At 34.1% G+C, this 21,128-nt stretch overlaps 1 protein-coding gene across 2 annotated transcripts in view; it reads left to right on the forward strand.

Moving 5' to 3' along the window:
- The first annotated feature begins 7,592 nt into the window (after positions 1-7,592).
- LOC138691857 (zinc finger protein OZF-like) overlaps positions 7,593-21,128 on the forward strand; it is a 33,335-nt gene continuing 19,799 nt past the window's right edge. The window contains exons 1-2 of one of the 2 annotated variants that reach the window (XM_069814401.1): positions 7,593-8,122; positions 10,632-10,723. In XM_069814401.1, the coding sequence (XP_069670502.1) occupies positions 10,637-10,723 (87 nt within the window). In that variant the 5' untranslated portion in view covers positions 7,593-8,122; positions 10,632-10,636. The remainder of the gene's footprint in view (positions 8,123-10,631; positions 10,724-21,128) is intronic. The other variant, XM_069814402.1, reaches the window with a different exon arrangement.

Consider the following 21,128-nt stretch of genomic DNA (forward strand, 5'->3'; position numbering starts at 1 on the left):
GTTTAGATAGAAAATAAGACTCTTCCAAAAATACTAAATGAAAAACAGTAGAAACTTATGTCCGTTCGATACCTCCCTCCAGAACGTCACCAGTCCTCCACTTGTAAACAGATCTTGCTGTGCAAATCTGGCTTTCAGCATATCTCCCTGTGAAGCAAACTTGAATAATTTGAAAGGAAAAATTGTTCCGGAGCCGGGTATCGATCCCGGGACCTTTGGCTTAGCACACCAATGCTCTGCCGACTAGCTACCCAGCAACTACACCCGACACTGTCTCAACTTTTCCCTTCATATCCACACACCTCAGTGGGCTGACAAGACGCCAGAAACCCAATTTTGAGTGCACACGAACTCTGTGTGGCATTTGTAGACTGCATTATAGTGATATGTCTGTATTTGAGGTGAAATTTCGCCCGCAGCATAATTTTCAAACGTAGATAGCATTTCATGCAGGGAAAATCCATTAAAATTGAAATAGCGAAACAATTTCAAAATATATGGGGATATGCCTACTGTCCTTTTAAAAGGACACGTAAGTTTTCGTCATTGTCATGTCGCAATGAATAGATATTTCGAACGCATTGTGGTTTCGCGTTATATTTATGTTTATTAGGAGTCATTTGATCTACAACAATTTGTAAAATAATTCCGAACTGTAAAAGTATTTAACATTCTTATCTGATTTGCGTCTCGGATGCCATAGCTGAAATAAACGAACAACTCTCACGTCCACATCTCAAACTCAACGATGACCAGAACTGTAATTACCAGTCTTACCACACCTAGCAAGCCTCTAATTAAGACCAGTAATGGTGACACCTGTGAAAAAGTAAATGCGTTGACTGTAGGGAGGCTAATTTGAAACATTGACAACTGTCCTTTTAATAGGACAGTAGGCATATCTGGGTAGCTTTGTAAATATTACAGTACTTGACGTAGAGTAAGCAGTAACTTCATTTTGTTGGGGCAGTATTCAGGCCGTGTCCCTCGAAGAAAGATTTTTCATAATGGTAAAAGTAACATTCGTAATCGCATAATTTATTCTTAAAATGACACCAAGGTGTTTTTTTTTTTTTTTTATTATATAATGTCTTTCTTAATCCAAAGCCACTGCCACGGCTTCACTTCACTTCAAATTCGTCATTGGCTTTTATTTCACAACGAATATTTCAAGCATAGAATGGGATAGAATGATTACGTTTGCAATGGATTCCTTAAATAAGTGAAAAATAAAATCTGCAAGTGGAAGACGGGGAAACAATATCCATGCATTAATGTAAGCGTGTGTTTATATGACAGTGCAAGTTTGAAGTTAATTATGGCCTCCCTCTATGTGTAAAGGACGCTCGCCAGTGTTGCCATACCTACTGATTTAGCAGGAGATTTCCTGTTTGTCCGTTGAATCTACTGATTTTTTTGTCAAAAGTCCGAATTTCTCCTGCCTTTTTGGCAAGCTGCAGTCACCTAGTTCTACGCCCGGATTTTCAATTCATTAGCTTAGTACCGGTATACATATAATTATTATGTCACCATGTCTTATTTTTGCATCTCATACACAAGCCAAACAATATTTTCATTTGTCTCCCTGCTCCTAACTCGTTAGCGTCGCCACAATGATGCTTACAAGAAGCAAGGTATTGCTTCTCGGTTGGAGTCCAGTGGTGGATTATATCAGCACACAGCAGATAAAGGCCATGTTTTATACACTTGGCTCAGAGTTATGTCCCTCTCCAATCCACTCGATAGTTTAATAGTACATTATGCAACGAGCCTATAATGGTAGTAATTAAGACGCAAGTATGATTGTTTATGAAACGAGCGCAAGCGAGTTTCATAATTTTCATACGAGCGTCTTAATTACCATTATAGGCAAGTTTCATACTACTTTTTATGCTCGACCATATTTCTAACTTGAAATTATTTAAAATTATGTCTTCTTATGGTTATGTGCGAACTGACCTGAATTGTGAGATGTGCGCAGACGCGAAAGTATTGATTTTTTCCGAGGCCGAATGTCATTGACCTTGGCAGACAATAAGATGAAGATTACTCTGATATAACCTGGAAATTGATTTAGAATTCCAAAACGAGATGACAAATTGAATTTATTTAAATATTATTTATAATTAACGCTAATTATTATAGTAACAGAACATAACCTTCTGCGACAGTATTGGATTTCTAGCCTCCGTGACTTTTCGCTAATTGTCTTTCGATTGCATATCCGAGAATAATCGATATAACGGTACAAAGCTGACTTGCCATTGGCTGAACACCTGTACTTTAATGAGTAGGTGTACTTTAATGACCTGCATTGAAGGACTGCTACCAGGTGTATAATTACTACATTTCGGCATGGTCGAGCATAAACATAATTACGAAATGATATTAGAGAACGAATGTTTGAAACCTACCACGAAAGGATGCACGCCCTCCTCCAAACACACTCACTCAGGTATATAATCTTCATGTAACATAAGCATGTGATGTAAGTTATTTCATTATTGTTTTGGGGACTCGGGGAACAGAGGAAAACCGAAACTTATTCAGTAGTGAAGTTTGTTTCTGATTGTGTGAGAGAGTGAAGTGTAGGTAATTGTGTTACATATCTTGCACAGTGATCTTTTGAAATGAGTGAAAGTGTCCCAGCAAGAAAGAAAAGTAAATACCATGGATGAATATATAATAGGATGCGAAACTTACCGAGTTTCCCGTAACACATATTAGGGGCGCTGTTGTAGAAAATGATCATGCTGCCACCTGTTAGAGTAAGGGGCGTTATTACATCTAGCAGCGCACCAAGTAACGAAAAGAGTAATTACTCCATGCATTTAACAGCGCACCTGGTGACGAAAATGTTAAACTGTGCAGAAAGTATTCCCTCCCACCCTCATAGATATTCAAAACTAACCCAATTTAAAATAAAACATTTACATTTTTATTCCTTACAGCAGCTTCTACTGAAAATTCGTACCGGAGCCAACAGGAAGATAAAAGATACGATCTATTTTACACTACCCGATTAAAATATAACCAGACACAGACAAAAAATAATAAAGCAAAAGGTTAAATAATTGGGATTGTATTCTTTGGGTATTTATTGTACAGTGCAATTGAAAAGTCTGCAAGAACTACTTAGATAGTTCAATTTATTATATTACTATTACTTTACAATACATTCAACAACACTATTTTTACAACGTCCATAAACATAACTGTTCAACATACACTGCTTATACACACACACGTAATATCACTTTATGTTCAATTATTAGCAAGTTTCTGTCTGCCATCTTGGCTCCTCGTCGAGTCCTCGAGCAATATCTCTAACGGATAAGTAGAGAACGCTGGGTAATGTACCAAACACGTAGTTCTAATGTTCACCACTTACGACGTTGGGCGCTGATCATCTTATTTCAGCCTCCCACTGCCAGATGGTGCTGACCGCAGTTTCCCATCGTATTATATATTTATCTATGTAAATACTCCCAGAATATTATAAATCAGAATGGGAAAATGATGAACAGTTTAAAGGGCAGTTATGCAAAAGCAAGAAAAAGGATAATTTTTTTGTCTGTTACAGTTGCAGCTAATGCAGTACTGTATTTAATATCACCTTTAAAAATCTTGTTCTATCGAAAATCGTTTGTGAATATACGAAAAACTCCTGATTAATACATTTTAATGCGAAACATTGTCAATAAGACATTGCTATGTAAAAACAAAATAGCATACGCTGAGTAGAGATGACAGTAACTAGGCCTATATTTAGCAAAATTGTTCCATTTCATTGGTTAGGGAAGTGCTATATAGTAATACAACAGGATCATCTTTCTTACAGTACACTGTTTTGTAATTAATATAATACAAAGAGGAAATTCATGTTTAATTAATCTACTGTAATCTCCTGTTTTTTTCGATGATTTTCTCCTGATTTTCGTGAGTAGGTCGTGGCAATATGTTTTCCGTCAGCAACGTTTATCTGCTGCAGTAATTCTGAGTTCTCTTCGTGGAGTGGTATTGTTCATTACATTCTGTAATTTAATTCAGTATTATGTTACTTCAAGAGTTTTATTTAAATAATGAAGTGTAAAATTATATTCTGGACTTGGAAATATAATTAGGGTATTTTTATTGCTAGCTTTTCTCATTTGGGTCTTTCGTGGTTTTCCAAGGCCCTCCAGGTAAATGCTGGGGTAATACCAGAGGCGGATTTACATATAGAACAACAGGCCTTTAGGGGACTCCATATTTTGCGTTATATTTTTCATTTTATCCAGATTTTACGATTCTGGCAATGAAATTGCGCATAAAAGTTGACAAAAATTATGAAATAGTTTTAATGTAAGGACGACAATACGCAATACGATTTCTTAAATTCCGTATTTTCTCGAATACCGAATGCACTTGTTTTTCTCCGAAATGTACAGTAAAGCTATGGTTCCTGTATGATGATCATCTCCGAGCGATAATCATTTAGAAAACGAACAAATGACGATAACATAATATGGCTGCAAAACATTGTGTATTAGGAATTTCTCACAAATAAATGATTGAACTTAAATGAATCATGTTTTTTTTTTGGTAAAACGTCTCGCCCCAATGTGAATCAGACGTTACCATATACTGCTGCCGTGAGACAATGAATGACGTAACATTGGAATCTGCAATGTGAGCGATATAGATAAGAGACGTTCATTCACCTCACAAAGTGGGTGGTGGGGCATTACAAATGTCCAATCGCCTGCCCTTGTCTGATGTAATGACACAGACCCAGCACATAACACAAATACACTGTCGCTTATCAGTTCACAGCAGTTCAGTCAGCTATCTACAGTACAGTAGTTATACAGGTACAGTTACCGGAAGTGTTAAGTTATATTTTTCAAGATGCTTTATAAATTTTCGACTGCCGATATTGTGTATGTTTATGGTTTGTGCGATGGAAGTTCCTTGCGTGCCGTCGCTGAATATGAACTTTCCGAACAGAAGGGTACCATATCGAAGAGTACTTACTGTCTATGGGGTTGGATGAAAGACTTGGTATAGCAAAGCAAAGAGAGGCGCCAATCGACCGAAAACATCGACCGCGACATCTAGAATATTAGGTATATGTGCATACGTGAATATAAACTTTAAATTTGTCCGTTATCTGTCTCTAAATGCGAGTTAGTACAATGGAATCCCAGAAGTTTTTGTGAAATCAGCCATATCTCTGTAACCGGTCGAAAACGGAACTATATTCATATGCACTTTTTGACTCAGAGTGACTTCAGAATTCACATCCGAAATTGTTTACCTTTCCTCGTGAATCACCCTGTATATAGACGTATATCACAGAAGCCAGTTAAGCTAATTAACATTTGCTCTTCTTAGATGTAGCTTTCCTGTAGAATTATCACTAACATGTACCGTATATTGTAGTAGTTTAACCATACTATAACTGTGGAATGTGTGAATAAAAAGAAAGGAGAGGCTAGAATTATTAAGGTTGATGTAATTATGCAGGCCTACAAATATCACTTTGTTCAACCACACTTATCAGTTTATCACCTTTATTATACATGCAGCCAAATGAAAATTACATAATACCGGTATTTAAGTAAAATATTCTTATTTTTAAATTTCGCAAATAATCTCAAGTAATGTGTCTGATTTCACTATAATATATTTTTTGGATAAACTCCAGAACATGGATTGCACCCTTTCCCTCTTACTTCAAAATTCCAACCTTGTGCACACAAAAGAAATTATTGGCACTGAAAAGTGCCTTTTCGTAAATATAATGATGCGCATTCGACAAACGCAGACAAATCTGCTCTTTTCAGTATTTTAAGACATAATTTGGTAGGTGCAATCCGTGTTCTAAAATTTTCCCACACTAATGCATCTACGATCATAATCGCATTCACCAATAATTCAAAACGAATGCTCGCTCTTCGTAGTGAGAAATCACTCCCACTCACTCGCCCCCACTCACTAGATCACTGCTGGTCCAAGAACGCTCTATAGCGCTGGTCCATCGTCATCAACGAGTTAGATACTATAGAGAGGCTAAAGACCTCTGATAAGCGCTCCCTACGGAGGCCAAGAGTACTATGGATCGTTCCCTAAAAAACATGGCGGTCTATAGTACCGCCAGCCTCCGCAAGGAGTGCTTATCAAAGGTACACTGCAACGAGTTGGTACATATATTATATTTTTCAGATACATCAATATTTAATTTAAACATTTCGCTATAGGTTTTGTAAAAAGCTGATTTATAAATGAAAAAGTAATAATTAAGACTTTAAAATTTCCAAAAATGTCTCATTCCTTCGGATTTAAATGAAATGTATCGTAAATCATAATATTCGTTGCTGGATAATTAAACCCTCTCAATACAGGTACCATTGCCGCAGAGAATTATAAGATAAGACGGACTGAGCATAAGCGAAGTATCTGTATTAATAAGTTTGTACCATCAAGAGTTTAGTATTTATTGTGTTTATAGGGCCTACTCCAATTTTCTTTTTATTAATGCGTAGGGCTCTTTTTGTTAACAAAGAGGAAAGTTAGCACTTGCATCACACACAATTTGTCATTATTGTTCAAAATAATGTAACAACAATTTTATACTGCAAAAGCCTCTGCTTGGTTGCGAGACACGTGTGAGATCAATGCTTGTTTCAAATTATATTAGACTACACGATGTCTCCATCACGCGACAATATTTGTTTCAAATTATATTAGACTACACGATGTCTCCATCACGCGACAATATTTGTTTCAAACTATATTAGACTACATGATGTCTCCATCACGCGAAAAGAATTATACCTAGCTGTGGCTCCTGTTGTTTCTGATAACAATGTTAATCGTATCTTATTGTTTCAATAAATGTGGTGAGTTATGATCATGAGTAACTTTCTATTAGTGTCATTCTTTAATTATTATGTTGCATGCTAAGAGATTATTTGTAGTTTTAATAATTTCAGTTTTCAAAAATTCTCTATATTACTTCCAATTTCAAATGAATTTTTCTCAGTAACTTAATTACTGGATATATATATATATATTTTTTTTTAATTTTCGCCACTACCTTTCCTATATTTTACTACTATTAGTTACATACGTCGTCTCTCTTGAAATCACCTGGTGAGCACTGAATTACATGATTTCATATTAGGTTAGACTAGCTGTAAGGTAATTAAATTTGTGACGAAGTCAAAAAATTATTTATTTTTCTTCTGCCGATTAAATTCATCCGTCTTTAGGTGCTTTGCTTTGGTTGCATCGAGTATAGCTTGTCATTTAATATCTGGGCTATATTTAGTGAAACTAATAAAACATAGGCCTACAGCTGTTATAAAACGTAAAGTTTTGTGTGTATTTCACTTTTTACTTATTAACATAGTCTTAATATGTAACTCAATTCACAATAATACTAACTTCATCACAGTCATTTCCTACAACATCCGAGCCACGCACCTTTGTTTTGACTAACCGAAACATGGCGGACCAATGTTCAATTGTCTTCAACTTTCTGAGGTCTTTGTCCTCTCAGGCTCTCTATAGTATCTAACTCGTTGATCGTCATCATCACTGGCAACTGGAAATTACCTCTAATCACTGGATCACTGATTAAAATCACCGTGATCGAAAATGAGCTGTCACTGCTTCACAGGTGAGTGAAAAATCACGTTTTACCCCATCTCTATCTGTAACAATCGATCTCACGGCATCCTTGATCTTCTGTCATTCGGTATCTTAAAGTGGATTAAATTAAATTGGAAGTGTTTATCCTTTGCAAAGAATATACTTGGGAGAACTGTGGATGTTCAATTTACAATCCAGATTTAGTTTAATACATTTATAGTTATTAAGACTGTATACAGTTATACGATTCATATAGTATATAATAATTATGTCTTAGGAATACTACTAATTTATACAGTATCACCTTTCATTGTTCGAAAACATATTAGCAGATAAACTGTATAAAAGCATTGCATACTTTCTCTTAACAAATTTTTCAGCATAAAGTTACTTACTACATCCATTGTTCCGTGAGTCGCTTTAAGGTCGAAAGTGTTTCTTTCAAAATACAACAGTACACTGAAGCACAAATAGGAGATTACAGGTGATTAGTTTTGTTCTGCATCGAAAAATTACATCAAATATTTATTGCATAACGAATATAAAGTTTATCAATTCATTCGTTTACATACTCTATCACAAATCAGCATATCTTATTAACTTACTTGCCAAATTAGTTTCCTACGTCTCTCATAGAGGATAATCGTTGCCACCCAGGTCCATATAACCATACCGCAAGCAATGACGCAATATGATCTTCCGCGTAGTATTTGTTATTGTTATTTTATTTTGGATTATTCGTAGCGAAATGTTCTTTAGAACTTAATGTATGTCATAAGGAAACATCCATCGTCCGAAAACAATATTGCAGGAAGGTAACTTGCAAACTCAACATTTACTTTTTCTCCTTCATGATAGCTTTTATATTTTGAATGTAGTCTTTCATTCATCATATTACAGTTCTGAAACAAAATCAACATTTCTTCAAGATCCCTAGCCTATGTTCTATTCTAGGACACTTTTGAATCTAGAGACAATTATCTGTAGGTACACTGACGGTAATTCATACAGCTAGTTTATAATAGGTTTGTTCCAGCAAGCAATTCAGAACTCGTTCCGAAGTAATACCGAACTTCTTTCGACGCATGCACCAATTATGTATATCAGAACTAGTTCGGGATTTTACTTTGTTGGAACGTTTATTGAACTCTTGTTTCACGATCTTCGGAGTTTCTTATATTAAAATTATATTAGTGTTCCGAACTTAATTCTTCGTAAAATATATCGCTATTACCTTCCAAATCACTCAGGATGGAGTATTCTTTTATTTTAACTGCCTAGTCTCTAAGCATTTTAACCATAACTTAAGATTAAACCATCTGCTCATGCGTCAACAGTTCAGAATTCCCAGTTCTACTCTTATTCGAGAACCAATTTCACTCGTTTTGAACGATTTCTAAAGTACGTTGGAAGAGAGAACTGGGAATTCAGTATCTGTTCGGAATCAGTTCTAGTCTTGTTGGAACGCACATTAAGCTACTGCGCATGAGCAGGCAGTTCAGAATCGATTCTGAACCGTGCTGGAACAACCCTAATATTATGTAACTCGCACTTAAGAGTGCAGAAATAATGATAATCGATTAATGTATCAATTAAGCTCCTGGAATACATAATTAACTTGAAAACCTGCACTGTAGGATCTACGAGATGATTAAAAATACGTACACAAAAGTATTCTGAATTGTTATTGATTAGCTAGGTCACTTTTAATATGAATTCTTACATATACTGAGACGGTTTCGTTTGGATTGTCTAATGAAAGCTGTGTTGTAACGATATAAAATATTATCATCATCATCGTCATGAACTTCTTCGTTTTAGATCATGTGATCCGTAGTGATAATCTAAGAAAGATGGCCTTGATCCCTCCATCGATGTCTTCCCCTCATTGTCTACATACTGAGGCTATATATGAAATATAAAATATTTGAAAAAGTATTATTGATTGCATTGATTAAAGAAACATGTCTCAAGAAGAAACTTATTCCTTCATCCAATTAACTGATGTGTAATCAGTGTGTTGTAATACCAACGAAACCCATCCAGTGAGATATAGTTGCCAGAAAAGTGAACGAGTAATGAAACTATCGATATACTTACATTGATTTTATTTGCGAAGATACGATGTGTTTGCAAAAACACACTTCGTAATACCACAGTCTAGTATATATAGTCACGAAGCTTGAGTTGTGAGGGTGCTAGGAACAATAGACTGTGCCGGTACTATTTCACATTGTCTGTAATGAGGCGATATTAGCGATCCTAGTGGTTAGCAACTATCTATGGATCCATATTTACTACATATTGCGCTTCGTGACTGTATATACTAGATTGTGGTAATACGCACCTTTCCATGTTAATTTAAATAAAATGCATTATGGTCCAGGCCTCATGCATTCATACTGGCCCATGCAGTACTGTAGTGCCGTAATTTTATTGAAGACCTATGTTTCCACAGGTGCTAAGAGCATATTTTCGAATTTCATTTCATTTAATCTAAGAGAAGTGCATCCTTATGGATATATAAGCACAACATACATTTGACAGTGTGATTTGAATTCCTCAGAAACTTGTTTTTGGACGCATAAGTCTTCATTTAAACTCATATAATAGTAAGAGCACTATATATCGATACTTTTTTAATTGAAGCACTATTCTATTGATAGTGTCCACTATTTCGATTTTGATACTATAGAATAGACTTGTGGTTGTTCATGTCATTGTTTATTTTTTTTTTAGTTTATTTATTTAATCTGACAGGATTAAGGTCATGAGGACTCTTCTTCCACCCTACGGATAGCATACATAAATACAAAAATACAAACACTGACATAAATAATACAAATTAAATTAAAGCTTTATAGAGGGTCAACAAGATCAAAGAACACTATAGAGCTCTTATTAAGCTAACACAAAATAAAAAGATAGACCGTCTCAGGAACTTGTGAACTACATCAATAAATTAATATCTGGTTCTGAATTCTTTGTTTCAGATGTGATGGATGTATTCAGTTTAGGACCCGAGGTTGATCCGTTGGCTGTAGAAATGTGTGATAATGCAGATATGGAAGACTTTCTACCAAAGGTAAAATGAAAGACAATGCCATCTAGTTTCTACGTGCAAAAAGTATAAAGGCATTATTGTTATTGTGCTGTGGACTTGTGAATAATATTTTCAGGGTTGCAGCCACTGTGTTTTCGATATTGTTCTGTTTAAACTTTTGCAGAGGTGCGAACAGTGATGCCACCAAAATCTGGCATTAATATTTTATATTGTTTGTATTGTGTCTGGCATGATATGTTATGTAATGTTTATGTTTGTGTTTATTCTTATGTTATGTTATATATTTACGTCATAGCACTTCTCTACTTGTAATGGTGTACCTCGCATTTCTCGTATCCGCTGCCACCATTAACACATTAGCAGCACACGTCGCTTTTCACGTCTAAAGGCCCATTCACAATGAAAATTAAACATAACCGTAACATAAACACAGAACTTTGCGGCCAGGTTATCAAATGGGATCATTCACAATAATTCACATAAACATTGCCGTTAGACGTCAACATGAAAGTTTGCAAACTCCAAACTTTCATGCTTATGCTCACGTGATTTGCAAACAGTACACAATCGTGGAGCGCTGATGTATAAGACAGAATATGAGGAAATGGCGTCGTTGTTATGTTTCCATGGTTACCAAGTATCTTTGCGGTTATGTTTATGTTCCCATTGAATGTTCTTGATTTTACCGTAACGTTTACATTTCTAAGTTAACGCTTACATTATGTTTAATTTTCATTGTGAATGAGGGTTAATTTTCACTATGTACCTTTTTATTAAGGTTGACGCTCACTGGCACGAACCGACCGGAACGGAACGAACCGGAAATATTCTGCGAGAGACGTATGCATGTATTTTAAACGGTAAACGCTCACTTCTCCGAACGGAAGCAACCGGCTGCTGGTCCTGACGGACAGGGTTCTCGCGACATGACCCTAGCGGAATTTCCGATGACGATCGTCAGCATTCGCTGGTCTTCGGAGAAAAGTGTGTTGGCTGTTCTCAGTACTTTCCCACTCAACATGTGCTGGTGCGTTGTCCAGACAGATTATTCTTAAAATGGGTGATGAAAAGTTAATTTTAACAGTGCTAATCGCGCTTCTGTGCTGATTGGCCTTCGAAATGTGATGTTTCCCCTCATTATTTGAGATGCTAATAACAGATGAAGTTTTAAACATTTTTCTTCGCTCATACGAAAGTACTAAAAAAACCATTACTCGATCTTTACACAAATGTGGGCAAAGATGGTTAAATTAATCAAAACACTTTTTTAATAATGTTATGACTAGAGCCCGGATTGTATGTAATTACATATTCCGTTCCTACATATGTAGCTATACGGAAAGCTAAAAGTCCGCGAATCGTATTAAATTTAAATTTAAATTTAAATATACAGAATAAAGAATATAATTACAAACAAACAAGACAAATACAAATAAAATAATACAAGCAATATAAAAAGGAGATACAGTAGTATTAACAAAATTTGAGACCGGATGAGCAGCGCTCGTGTTCGGTCGCAGTTCAGATATAATATTAATAGGCCTATAAGAGAATATAAAATAAAATAAAATAGGAAATAAAATTAAAATTACAGTTACAGAAATTATATAATACAATACTAATATAAGAGAAATACAGAAAAAATAATAAAAATAAATAAGTAAAATAAAATAGGAACTAAAATTTAAATTATAGCGGCAATGGAATTATATAATATAATATAATATAATATTAACACTAGAGAAGAATAATATCGCACGTGAAAAGTAGGACAATATGTGTGTGTATATATATATATATATATATATATATATATATATATATATATATATATATATTTCAAAATTATAGAATACAAATATAATATAGGTTGATTAATTCATACACATAGGCTATAAATTTATTTAATCAAATTGAAGATATTAACACGTTTCTAATTTTCTTGTTATATGTTAGTGGGTTACATGTTAGAAGTTCTGGGTGTAATTTAGTTAAAGCATTGTACAACCGAGGGCCAAAATTAATGCTATGCTTTAGACCAGCAGATGTGAGACATTTAGGTTCTATTAATGTTGAATTAATATTTCGTCTTGTGTCATAATTATGTGTCTGTAATACAAACTTATTACGATTTTTATGATAAAATTTTAACAGCGTATGCTTATAAATTTGTTCAATATTAAATACATTAAATTCAGAATAAATTAATTTAGTTGGATAATCGAAACGTTTCTTCAAACAAATTTTAATTATTCGTTTTTGTAGTAAATTTAACGAACTAAGATTAATGTTTGTACTTCCTCCCCAAACAATTATACCATATAGACTGAATAATGGCCAAATAAACATTTCGTAGAACTCTAATGGGTAAGTAGCATCGAAGATTAACGAAAGGGATCATTATTTCGAAGTTTTAAATGTTTTTACATATTTTGGTGCATAATAAATATTTTGGCATATATTATATATTTTAAAATATTTTGAGGGATATTGCATATTTTGAAAGAATATATACATTTTTTCACTAATTTTCTCTCTACGTAAGGACTAAGTTATTTTTAAAATTGTTTATAAAGCTTATCCCTTCGTCTCTAGTGCATAAATATAATTTGATAATTGAAAATAATAACGTATTCTGTCAAAAAATGGACATCTCTTTGCAATGCTAATAGTTTGTATCCCTTGAGAAGTAACGGTAAAGTAGGTACAAATACCAATGCGAATGGTAGTAGTGAAGGAAAGAATGAATCAGTTGCTCTAAAAGAAAACAATAGTTTTTTCTGTTTTTTTTTTTTTTTTAAGAAACTTATTTTGACATCAGGTAATATAATAGCAAGCCTACTGCCATTCGCATCCAAGTTAAAAGACTGGATTTCAATTGACGATTCCTTTACTAAAATGGTAAAATCGTGCAGTCCTAAGTGTGTGACAAACGCAATGGGTGCTCCATGAAGTCACAATTAGAATAGGATTTAAAAATTGAACTTCATGTGAGAAATAAAAACGTGCTCCGTCGAAAAGAAAAAGTTCTTCTTACACAAGTGGTGCTGAAACATTCGTCTTCTACAAGTGAATTTAATAAAAATTTGTGCATGGCAATGGTTGCTGCAAACATATACAATGGTATAAACTTGGAGTTCCAAAGTTCCAAGCATTCCTACGCAAATACTGCAACTTCAATATTTCTCATGAATCAACACTCCGGAAAAAATATTTGAACTCCTGCTACACTGACACAATGGAAACGATTAGAGATGGACTTGATGATTCCTACGTATGGGTTGCCGTTGACGAGACGATCAATAACCGCAGAAAATATGTAAAAATATTCAATTATTAATTGCGCCTCCAAACAATGAGGTTCAATCACATGTGCATCTGTAATTTTTTATTAGTGTGCACAAATACATCTAATAAAGCTTAGATTTTAAATTACCAACTTTTTTTTATTTATTACATATTTATCTACATACTTTTTTAGCTTCATATTTATGTAGTCTACATAGTGCTCATTTTCACATTACATAAAATCCGGGCTCTAGTTATGGACCCATATTTTCTTTTTTCTTTTCTTTTTCCTTCCTCATCAGCTAAAGACTCAGTAAAATAAAATAATCTTCGGAACTACTATCCCACTCCATGTTTAAAACAGACTACCTGTCGACTGTACCGGAATATTCCGAGCAGTGAGCGTCAGAGCTTCCGCGGAAGACGGACTGCTGTAGATTTCCGTTCCGGTCGGTTCGTGCCAGTGAGCGTCAACCTTTACTCGGTCTAATCTTCCATTCAATATTTATCCTACATTTCCTTGGCTGTTGGCTGTTTGTTCACTAATCCTACTCTCTACTATTATATAGGCCTACTACTTTCAACCCTCCCCCTTTTTTTCCTAACTAACATTCACTGTATCTCAATTTCACTTTTTCGTATACATTACCATATTTTATTATTTACCAATTTTTTCCATTGACTTTTCTCCTATCTTTCTCTTACATTCATTTACTGTTCCAATATTCAAATGTTAGTTCAGTAGAATCTCTCTTAACTGGCACCACAGGGACCAGGCTAGTTCTGGATACGAGATTTTGCCGGATAATTGAATAAATGTCGGTATATACAAAAAAAAGTTCCTATTTCATGGTGCCAAATGTTGAAACTGCAGCCATGTAAAGCTTATTTCTCTATTACTTGCTCATAACTGAATAGACAAAAAACTGTGAATTTTCCTTATTAACACACACAACACAGCACGAATAATACACTAATTCTAAGTTAGAATATTCACTGAAATTTAAAACTTGTGCGAACTACCTAATGTGGCAACACTGACAGTCCAAAAATAACTAAATAAACATAAAAACTGTGTGGATTTTCTTTATTAAAAGACATCACACAGCACAAATAATACACTAATTTTAGGTTAGAATATTCACTGAAAATTGAAGTTCGTGCGAACTTCTAAAGTGGCAACACGGACAGTCCAAACATAACTAAATAAACATAAAAACTGTGTGGCTTTTCCTTATTAAAACATGTCACACAACACAAATGATGTACTAATTTTAGGTTAGAATATTTACTGAAAATTACACTTCGTGCGAACTTCTAATGTGGCAACACTGACAGTCCAAACATAACTAAATAAACATAAAAACTGTGTGGATTTTCTTTATTAAAACACGTCACACAACACAAATGATGCACTAATTTTAGGTTAAAATATTTACTGAAAATTAAAGTTCGTGCGAACTTCCTAATGTGGCAACACTGACAGTTCAAACATAACTAAATAAACATTAGAACTGTGTGACTTTTCTTTATTAAAACACGTCACGCAACACAAATGATGCACTAATTTTAGGTTAAAATATTTACTGAAAATTAAAATTCTTGCGAACTTCCTAATGTGGCAACACTGACAGTCCAAACATAACTAAATATACATTAGAACTGTGTGGATTTTCTTTATTAAAACACGTCACACATCACAAATGATGCACTAATTTTAGATTAAAATATTTACTGAAAATTAAACTTCGTGCGAACTTCTAATGTGGCAACATTGACAGTCCAAACATAACTAAATAAACATTAGAACTGTGTGAATTTTCTTTATTAAAACACGTCACACATCACAAATGATGCACTAATTTTAGATTAAAATATTTACTGAAAATTAAACTTCGTGCGAACTTCTAATGTGGCAACACTGACAGTCCAAACATAACTAAATAAACATTAGAACTGTGTGAATTTTCTGTATTAAAACACGTCACACAACACAAATGATGCACTAATTTTAGGTTAGAATATTCACTGAAAATTAAAGTTCTTGCGAACTTCCTAATGTGGCAACACTGACAGTCCAAACATAACTAAATAAACATTAGAACTGTGTGGATTTTCTTTATTAAAACACATCACGCAACACAATACACTAATTTTAGGTTAGAATATTCACTGAAAATTGAAGTTTGTGCGAACTTCTAAAGTGGCAACACTGACAGTCCAAACATAAGTAAATAAACATTAGAACTGTGTGAATTTTCTTTATTAAAACACGTCACACAACACAATTAGTACACTAATTTTAGGTTGGAATATTCACTGAAAATTGAATTGGTAAAACTGACGGCACAAACTGTGGCACTGTGACAGATCCAAACATTTTTTTTTAGGCCCAGCCAAAAGTGCCGTTGTTTTGGTATTGCCGGTTATTTTGGATTTTACTGTACTACTTTCTTCTGTCACTTATTCAATTCTCTTAACTCTTTTTCACTATTAATATTCACTCTTCCTATTTGCGCTCACTTTCACTTTCTCACTACTCCACTTACACCTAATCCTTCCTCACAATTCTCACTCCCTGTAAATAGTTTAGTTTTTCTCTACACATTTGATTATACACTTCCTCTCTCCCTAATACTTCTTGATCATTTTTCAGTTCCACTTCAGTTGCTCTTTTTGATCACATCCCCACATTTTTAATCGCATCTAATACCTCTGAATTTTAATATCCAAATCCTTAGCTATTGCAGGTTTTCTCCTTTCTTCCTACTCACTTCTTTCTTTTCAATTTCATTATCTGTAACACTCACTGAATCTATAAATGGGTTATTATGCTGGTACTGTTTTCTAACCCCCCCCCCCCACGCTTTCACTTGCATATGCTAGATTTCCACTTATTCCCTTGCCTGTTTGCTAGTGCCCGTGTTCCTTGTTCCATTATTGCCCGCATTTCTGCTCCCCATACTGCCGCTCTGTGTAGACTTGGATTCCGCTTACGATGCATGATGACGATACTGTTTTGTTTTCTATGCTTTGTCATCATCTTTACATTTCCTGTTACGTCAGTATGTGGGTTCCTAACCTCGCTACTGTTCTCTCCTATTAGGCACGTAACATACTTGAAAAGTTTTCGCTAGCGGGAAATGTGTTACGAGAAAATTCAAAGATTGATAACATGGATTCAAATGGACGTCCACACACTGGAAGAGATTCTCGTTCGAGGCAAAAACCTCGCGCGAGTTTCTCGCTGGAATCGGTAGCCCAGCGAATTTTCTTGACACATTTATCGAAGATGTTTGACATTTATACTCTTTATGATGATTGAATGTAGAAAAAGATATCACAGGTGGCGATGAATTGTATTGTTTTTATTTGAAAATGAGGAAAGATGGCTGATAATTGCAGTCAGAAACTTATCGAACTTGTACGATGTCACCCGTAGGCCTATTTATATGATACACGGGATGAAAACTATAAAAACACGAAACTTAAAGAAGAAATCTGCAGACAAATATCAGATTATCTGAAAATAAATAGGGCTATATTTTATTTTTATGAGATTTAATACTACATTAATTAAACATTTGAAATAATGTATCTACATGTCTTAACAGTTCACATAATTTTAATCAGAATATAGCAAAGAATCCTCTATCATATCATGAATGGCAGAAAACTGTGGTCCATTCAACCTGAAATAACGCCTAACGTATCATCATTCAAATCGAAACCAGTGTCCGAAACTCGCCCTTATTTTCGTAAGATACAATGTGATTTTCAGATATTCCTGGCTTTAATTTTATGCCCATTTCTTCTTTTCATTAACAAAATATGTTCATGTAACTCCATTTCCTCATCATCTGAATACTCAGATTCAACATAGCGTTCGTACGTAATTTGTAAAGTACGACAACATACTTACAGGTTATATATTTAAGTACGACAATATACGTAAATACATAACCTATAATATTTCCCCCAACGAGTGATTACTATAATCAGAAAAATGCTTTCTGCATGAAGGCAATGCATAGATGATCATAGCGAGGTGTGATCTGTGATAGCGAGAACTCGCCAAGTGTGTGGAGGAAGGCTCTTCGCCTCTTTCTCGCAACACATTTCTCGCTAGCGAAAACTCAAGTGTGTTACGGGCCTTACTGTGTTGTGACTATCAGTTGTTCCGTCCTTGCAGTTGGGATGATTTTTTTTGCACCATTCCTGTTTCTTCCCTCGTTTTACGTAGCAGTCGTCGACTGTCTGCTGTCTTCTTATTGCTTCCCTCTGTAAAACTGAAATATGTCTGCTGTTCTTGTTTGTTTGGCATGATGAAAATAAATGATTTATAGCAGTTGTTAAATGTACAACGTAGAGAAGAATTGATACAGAGGTGACACGATGGAATTTTAAATTTACCATTAGCATAATTTGAAACAGGAGTGTGTACGAGAATATTGCTATTGGTTATCAATGAAGTATATCCGAGTTTTCTTCTGACAGCTTCAAATGAAAGTAATGCTAGTGTTGAATATATGAAAAGTAATATTCGACTTGCTTAAACCAAGAGAGTGCTAGTGGAATTTTCAAATCCCGATTTTCACAACAACAAAAAACTGCCGTGGTTCATGTTACTGCTCAACTACAGATGTAAACAAGCTGATTATTCACAATGCTTTTTGCGTGTGGTAAAATGTATTAGCTGTAGGAGATACAGATATATATATATATGGTATGTCTGTGCCTATGTATGTATGTATGTATGTATTTATTCATTTAGTTACTCGTTTGCTTAATTATTGATGTATTAATTTGTTTATTTATTTTATATAACCTATTTATTTGTATATTTCTTTATTAGTCTATTTTTTTTGTATTTATTTATTGGTTTATTTGTTCATTTATTTACATTCCACACCACAAATACAAATAAAAGATACAAACAACCAAAGGCAGAGGAAAGAATTAATTAAGAAAAAGATGTAAAAGTGCAAATGAATGGGTTATTTATGAAAGGGCCTAAGTCATTATTTTGTGAAAATGAGTTTGTAACAGAGCCTTCTTCAGTTACAAGCAGGAACCATACGTCGGCAACACTGTAATTAACTGTCAACCGGAGGTCGACCATACAGTACACGTGTTTGTGCTAATGCTGATTTTCAATGTAAATTAATGTTACAATACAAGTGTGTGTCGATGGAATTACGTTCGCATTCGTACCAAACGTTAATTGTTGATGTATTATAAACTAAGTGCGTTTTGGCGATAAAAAAAAAGACAATAAATGAAAATAAAATTGTTGCAGTCTTTGGAAATTTTTACGCTTAGTGATGACAAAGTAATTTTCTATTCTTCTAAATATTAAATATTGTATAAACCACATTTTTATAGTCTTACTTGTGGTTTGTCATGTATCAGAATTCTAGCCAAATTGTTGGTTCTCACCTGCTGTATCAATAAAGTTACGCTGTTGATTTTCAATTTCATTGTAAACAGCTGTTTTGCGATCCCATAAATGTTGCAGTTTTGTTGAAGATTCGGAATGCCTGCTATACGTCAGAACTATCTATAATTTGTACATGCATATAATCACTTTGTTGGTTTCAAGTTTTGTTTATTAATATTATTTATTTTGTAATTAGTTATAAACATGTTTCTTTTCACTTCATATTTACAGGATTTAAAGTTCATTGAGTGTACTCTAATTGGCACATACTTAATAGATAATGATGTGTTTAGTTACGTATTATGTTGAAGGTATTTTTCTTAATTTCTTCATAGATCTTTATACTTGGCCTTGGCCTATTTAAAATTATATTTTAAAAAATTTATAACAAATAATTTAGAATAACAGTAATGTTATGGTGACTGGCGAGGTTCAAATTAAAACTGATTTTCTGGGTATCTGAAATATTTATTGAAAAGCACGACAGATAATCACATGAAATTAAAATGTAGGCCTATATATTCTAGACCTTTCACGTCAGAGGTGAAACAACATAAAGCGACAAAACATTGTCAATTTAATAGCCACATAATGGTTAATTGATTGGAATAGGGTTCTGCGAAAGTACATCGTTATTTTATTTATTTTTGGTACAAGTAACATTTCTTTAAGTTTATTTTCCCTAGTACCAGCAATTAAAAACACGTATGATTTTAATTTTTTTTAAGTTATAAGTGGCTGTATGCAAGTGCTTACGCGATATTCTGAAACTCAAAATACCATTTCGGATTCCGTAATAAATTACGAACATCAATACACTGAATCTTGATCATAATAATATGCACTTAGTTTTGTATCAATTACTGTCGAAAATGTACATGTGACAACGAAATCAAAGCACTAAAACGTCAAACGTCATGCCTTTATTTCACCTCCGCACACCTCCACTCAGGGTTGCCAAACCTACCCATGCTCCGGCTTGTAACTGAAGATGGCTCTGGTTTGTAATATCATACTGCTCTTTGAGTGTAGATACATCGATTTAGATATGAAGAGAACTAAGTTTCACACTCTAATGCTTAGTAGAATTTATGATACAATTTTTATTTCAGCCTTAATTTCAAAATTTCGGCCTGTAAGCAGTTTTTCTTTAATTGCTAACAATTTAGTTTTCAAGACTTAGTTGAGAAATAATATCGCAATAGCCACAAATAGTAAAGAAGTATTGGCATAGTAATTGCTTTTGTGCTGCAATTTAATCTCGTCATCATGAAGCTGTAGGATAAAATTGTATGAATTTCTTTTTATATATTATTTGTGCATATTCTTAGAAAGCATTAGACTTTTATAAAGAATTCATTAGCTTAAAAACGGGACTGGTGTTTAGTGGAAGTTGCTCGTATAATACAAAATCAGTAGACCGTTAATCGGCTTATCAGCCTTGTTCCTCTATGGACTGTTACGCCTCGGATTCTATGATTCCACAGAAGAAGTAACGAAGAGGTTTAAAAGAAATTATGTTGGTCGTCTACTTTTGTGTTGCAAGGTATGCATAGGGAACAACAGTTTCTAGCCTCAAATAACCAACTGGTAGTCCAATATTGACTTGGAGAACTAAAGTACACCGTCTAACATTCATGAATGACACCTGAGACACTAGAATGTATTCCTATTTAATATGTTTTTTATATTCTGCAG

Source organism: Periplaneta americana, chromosome 16, assembly GCF_040183065.1.
Source record: "Periplaneta americana isolate PAMFEO1 chromosome 16, P.americana_PAMFEO1_priV1, whole genome shotgun sequence".
NCBI lineage: Eukaryota > Metazoa > Arthropoda > Insecta > Blattodea > Blattidae > Periplaneta > Periplaneta americana.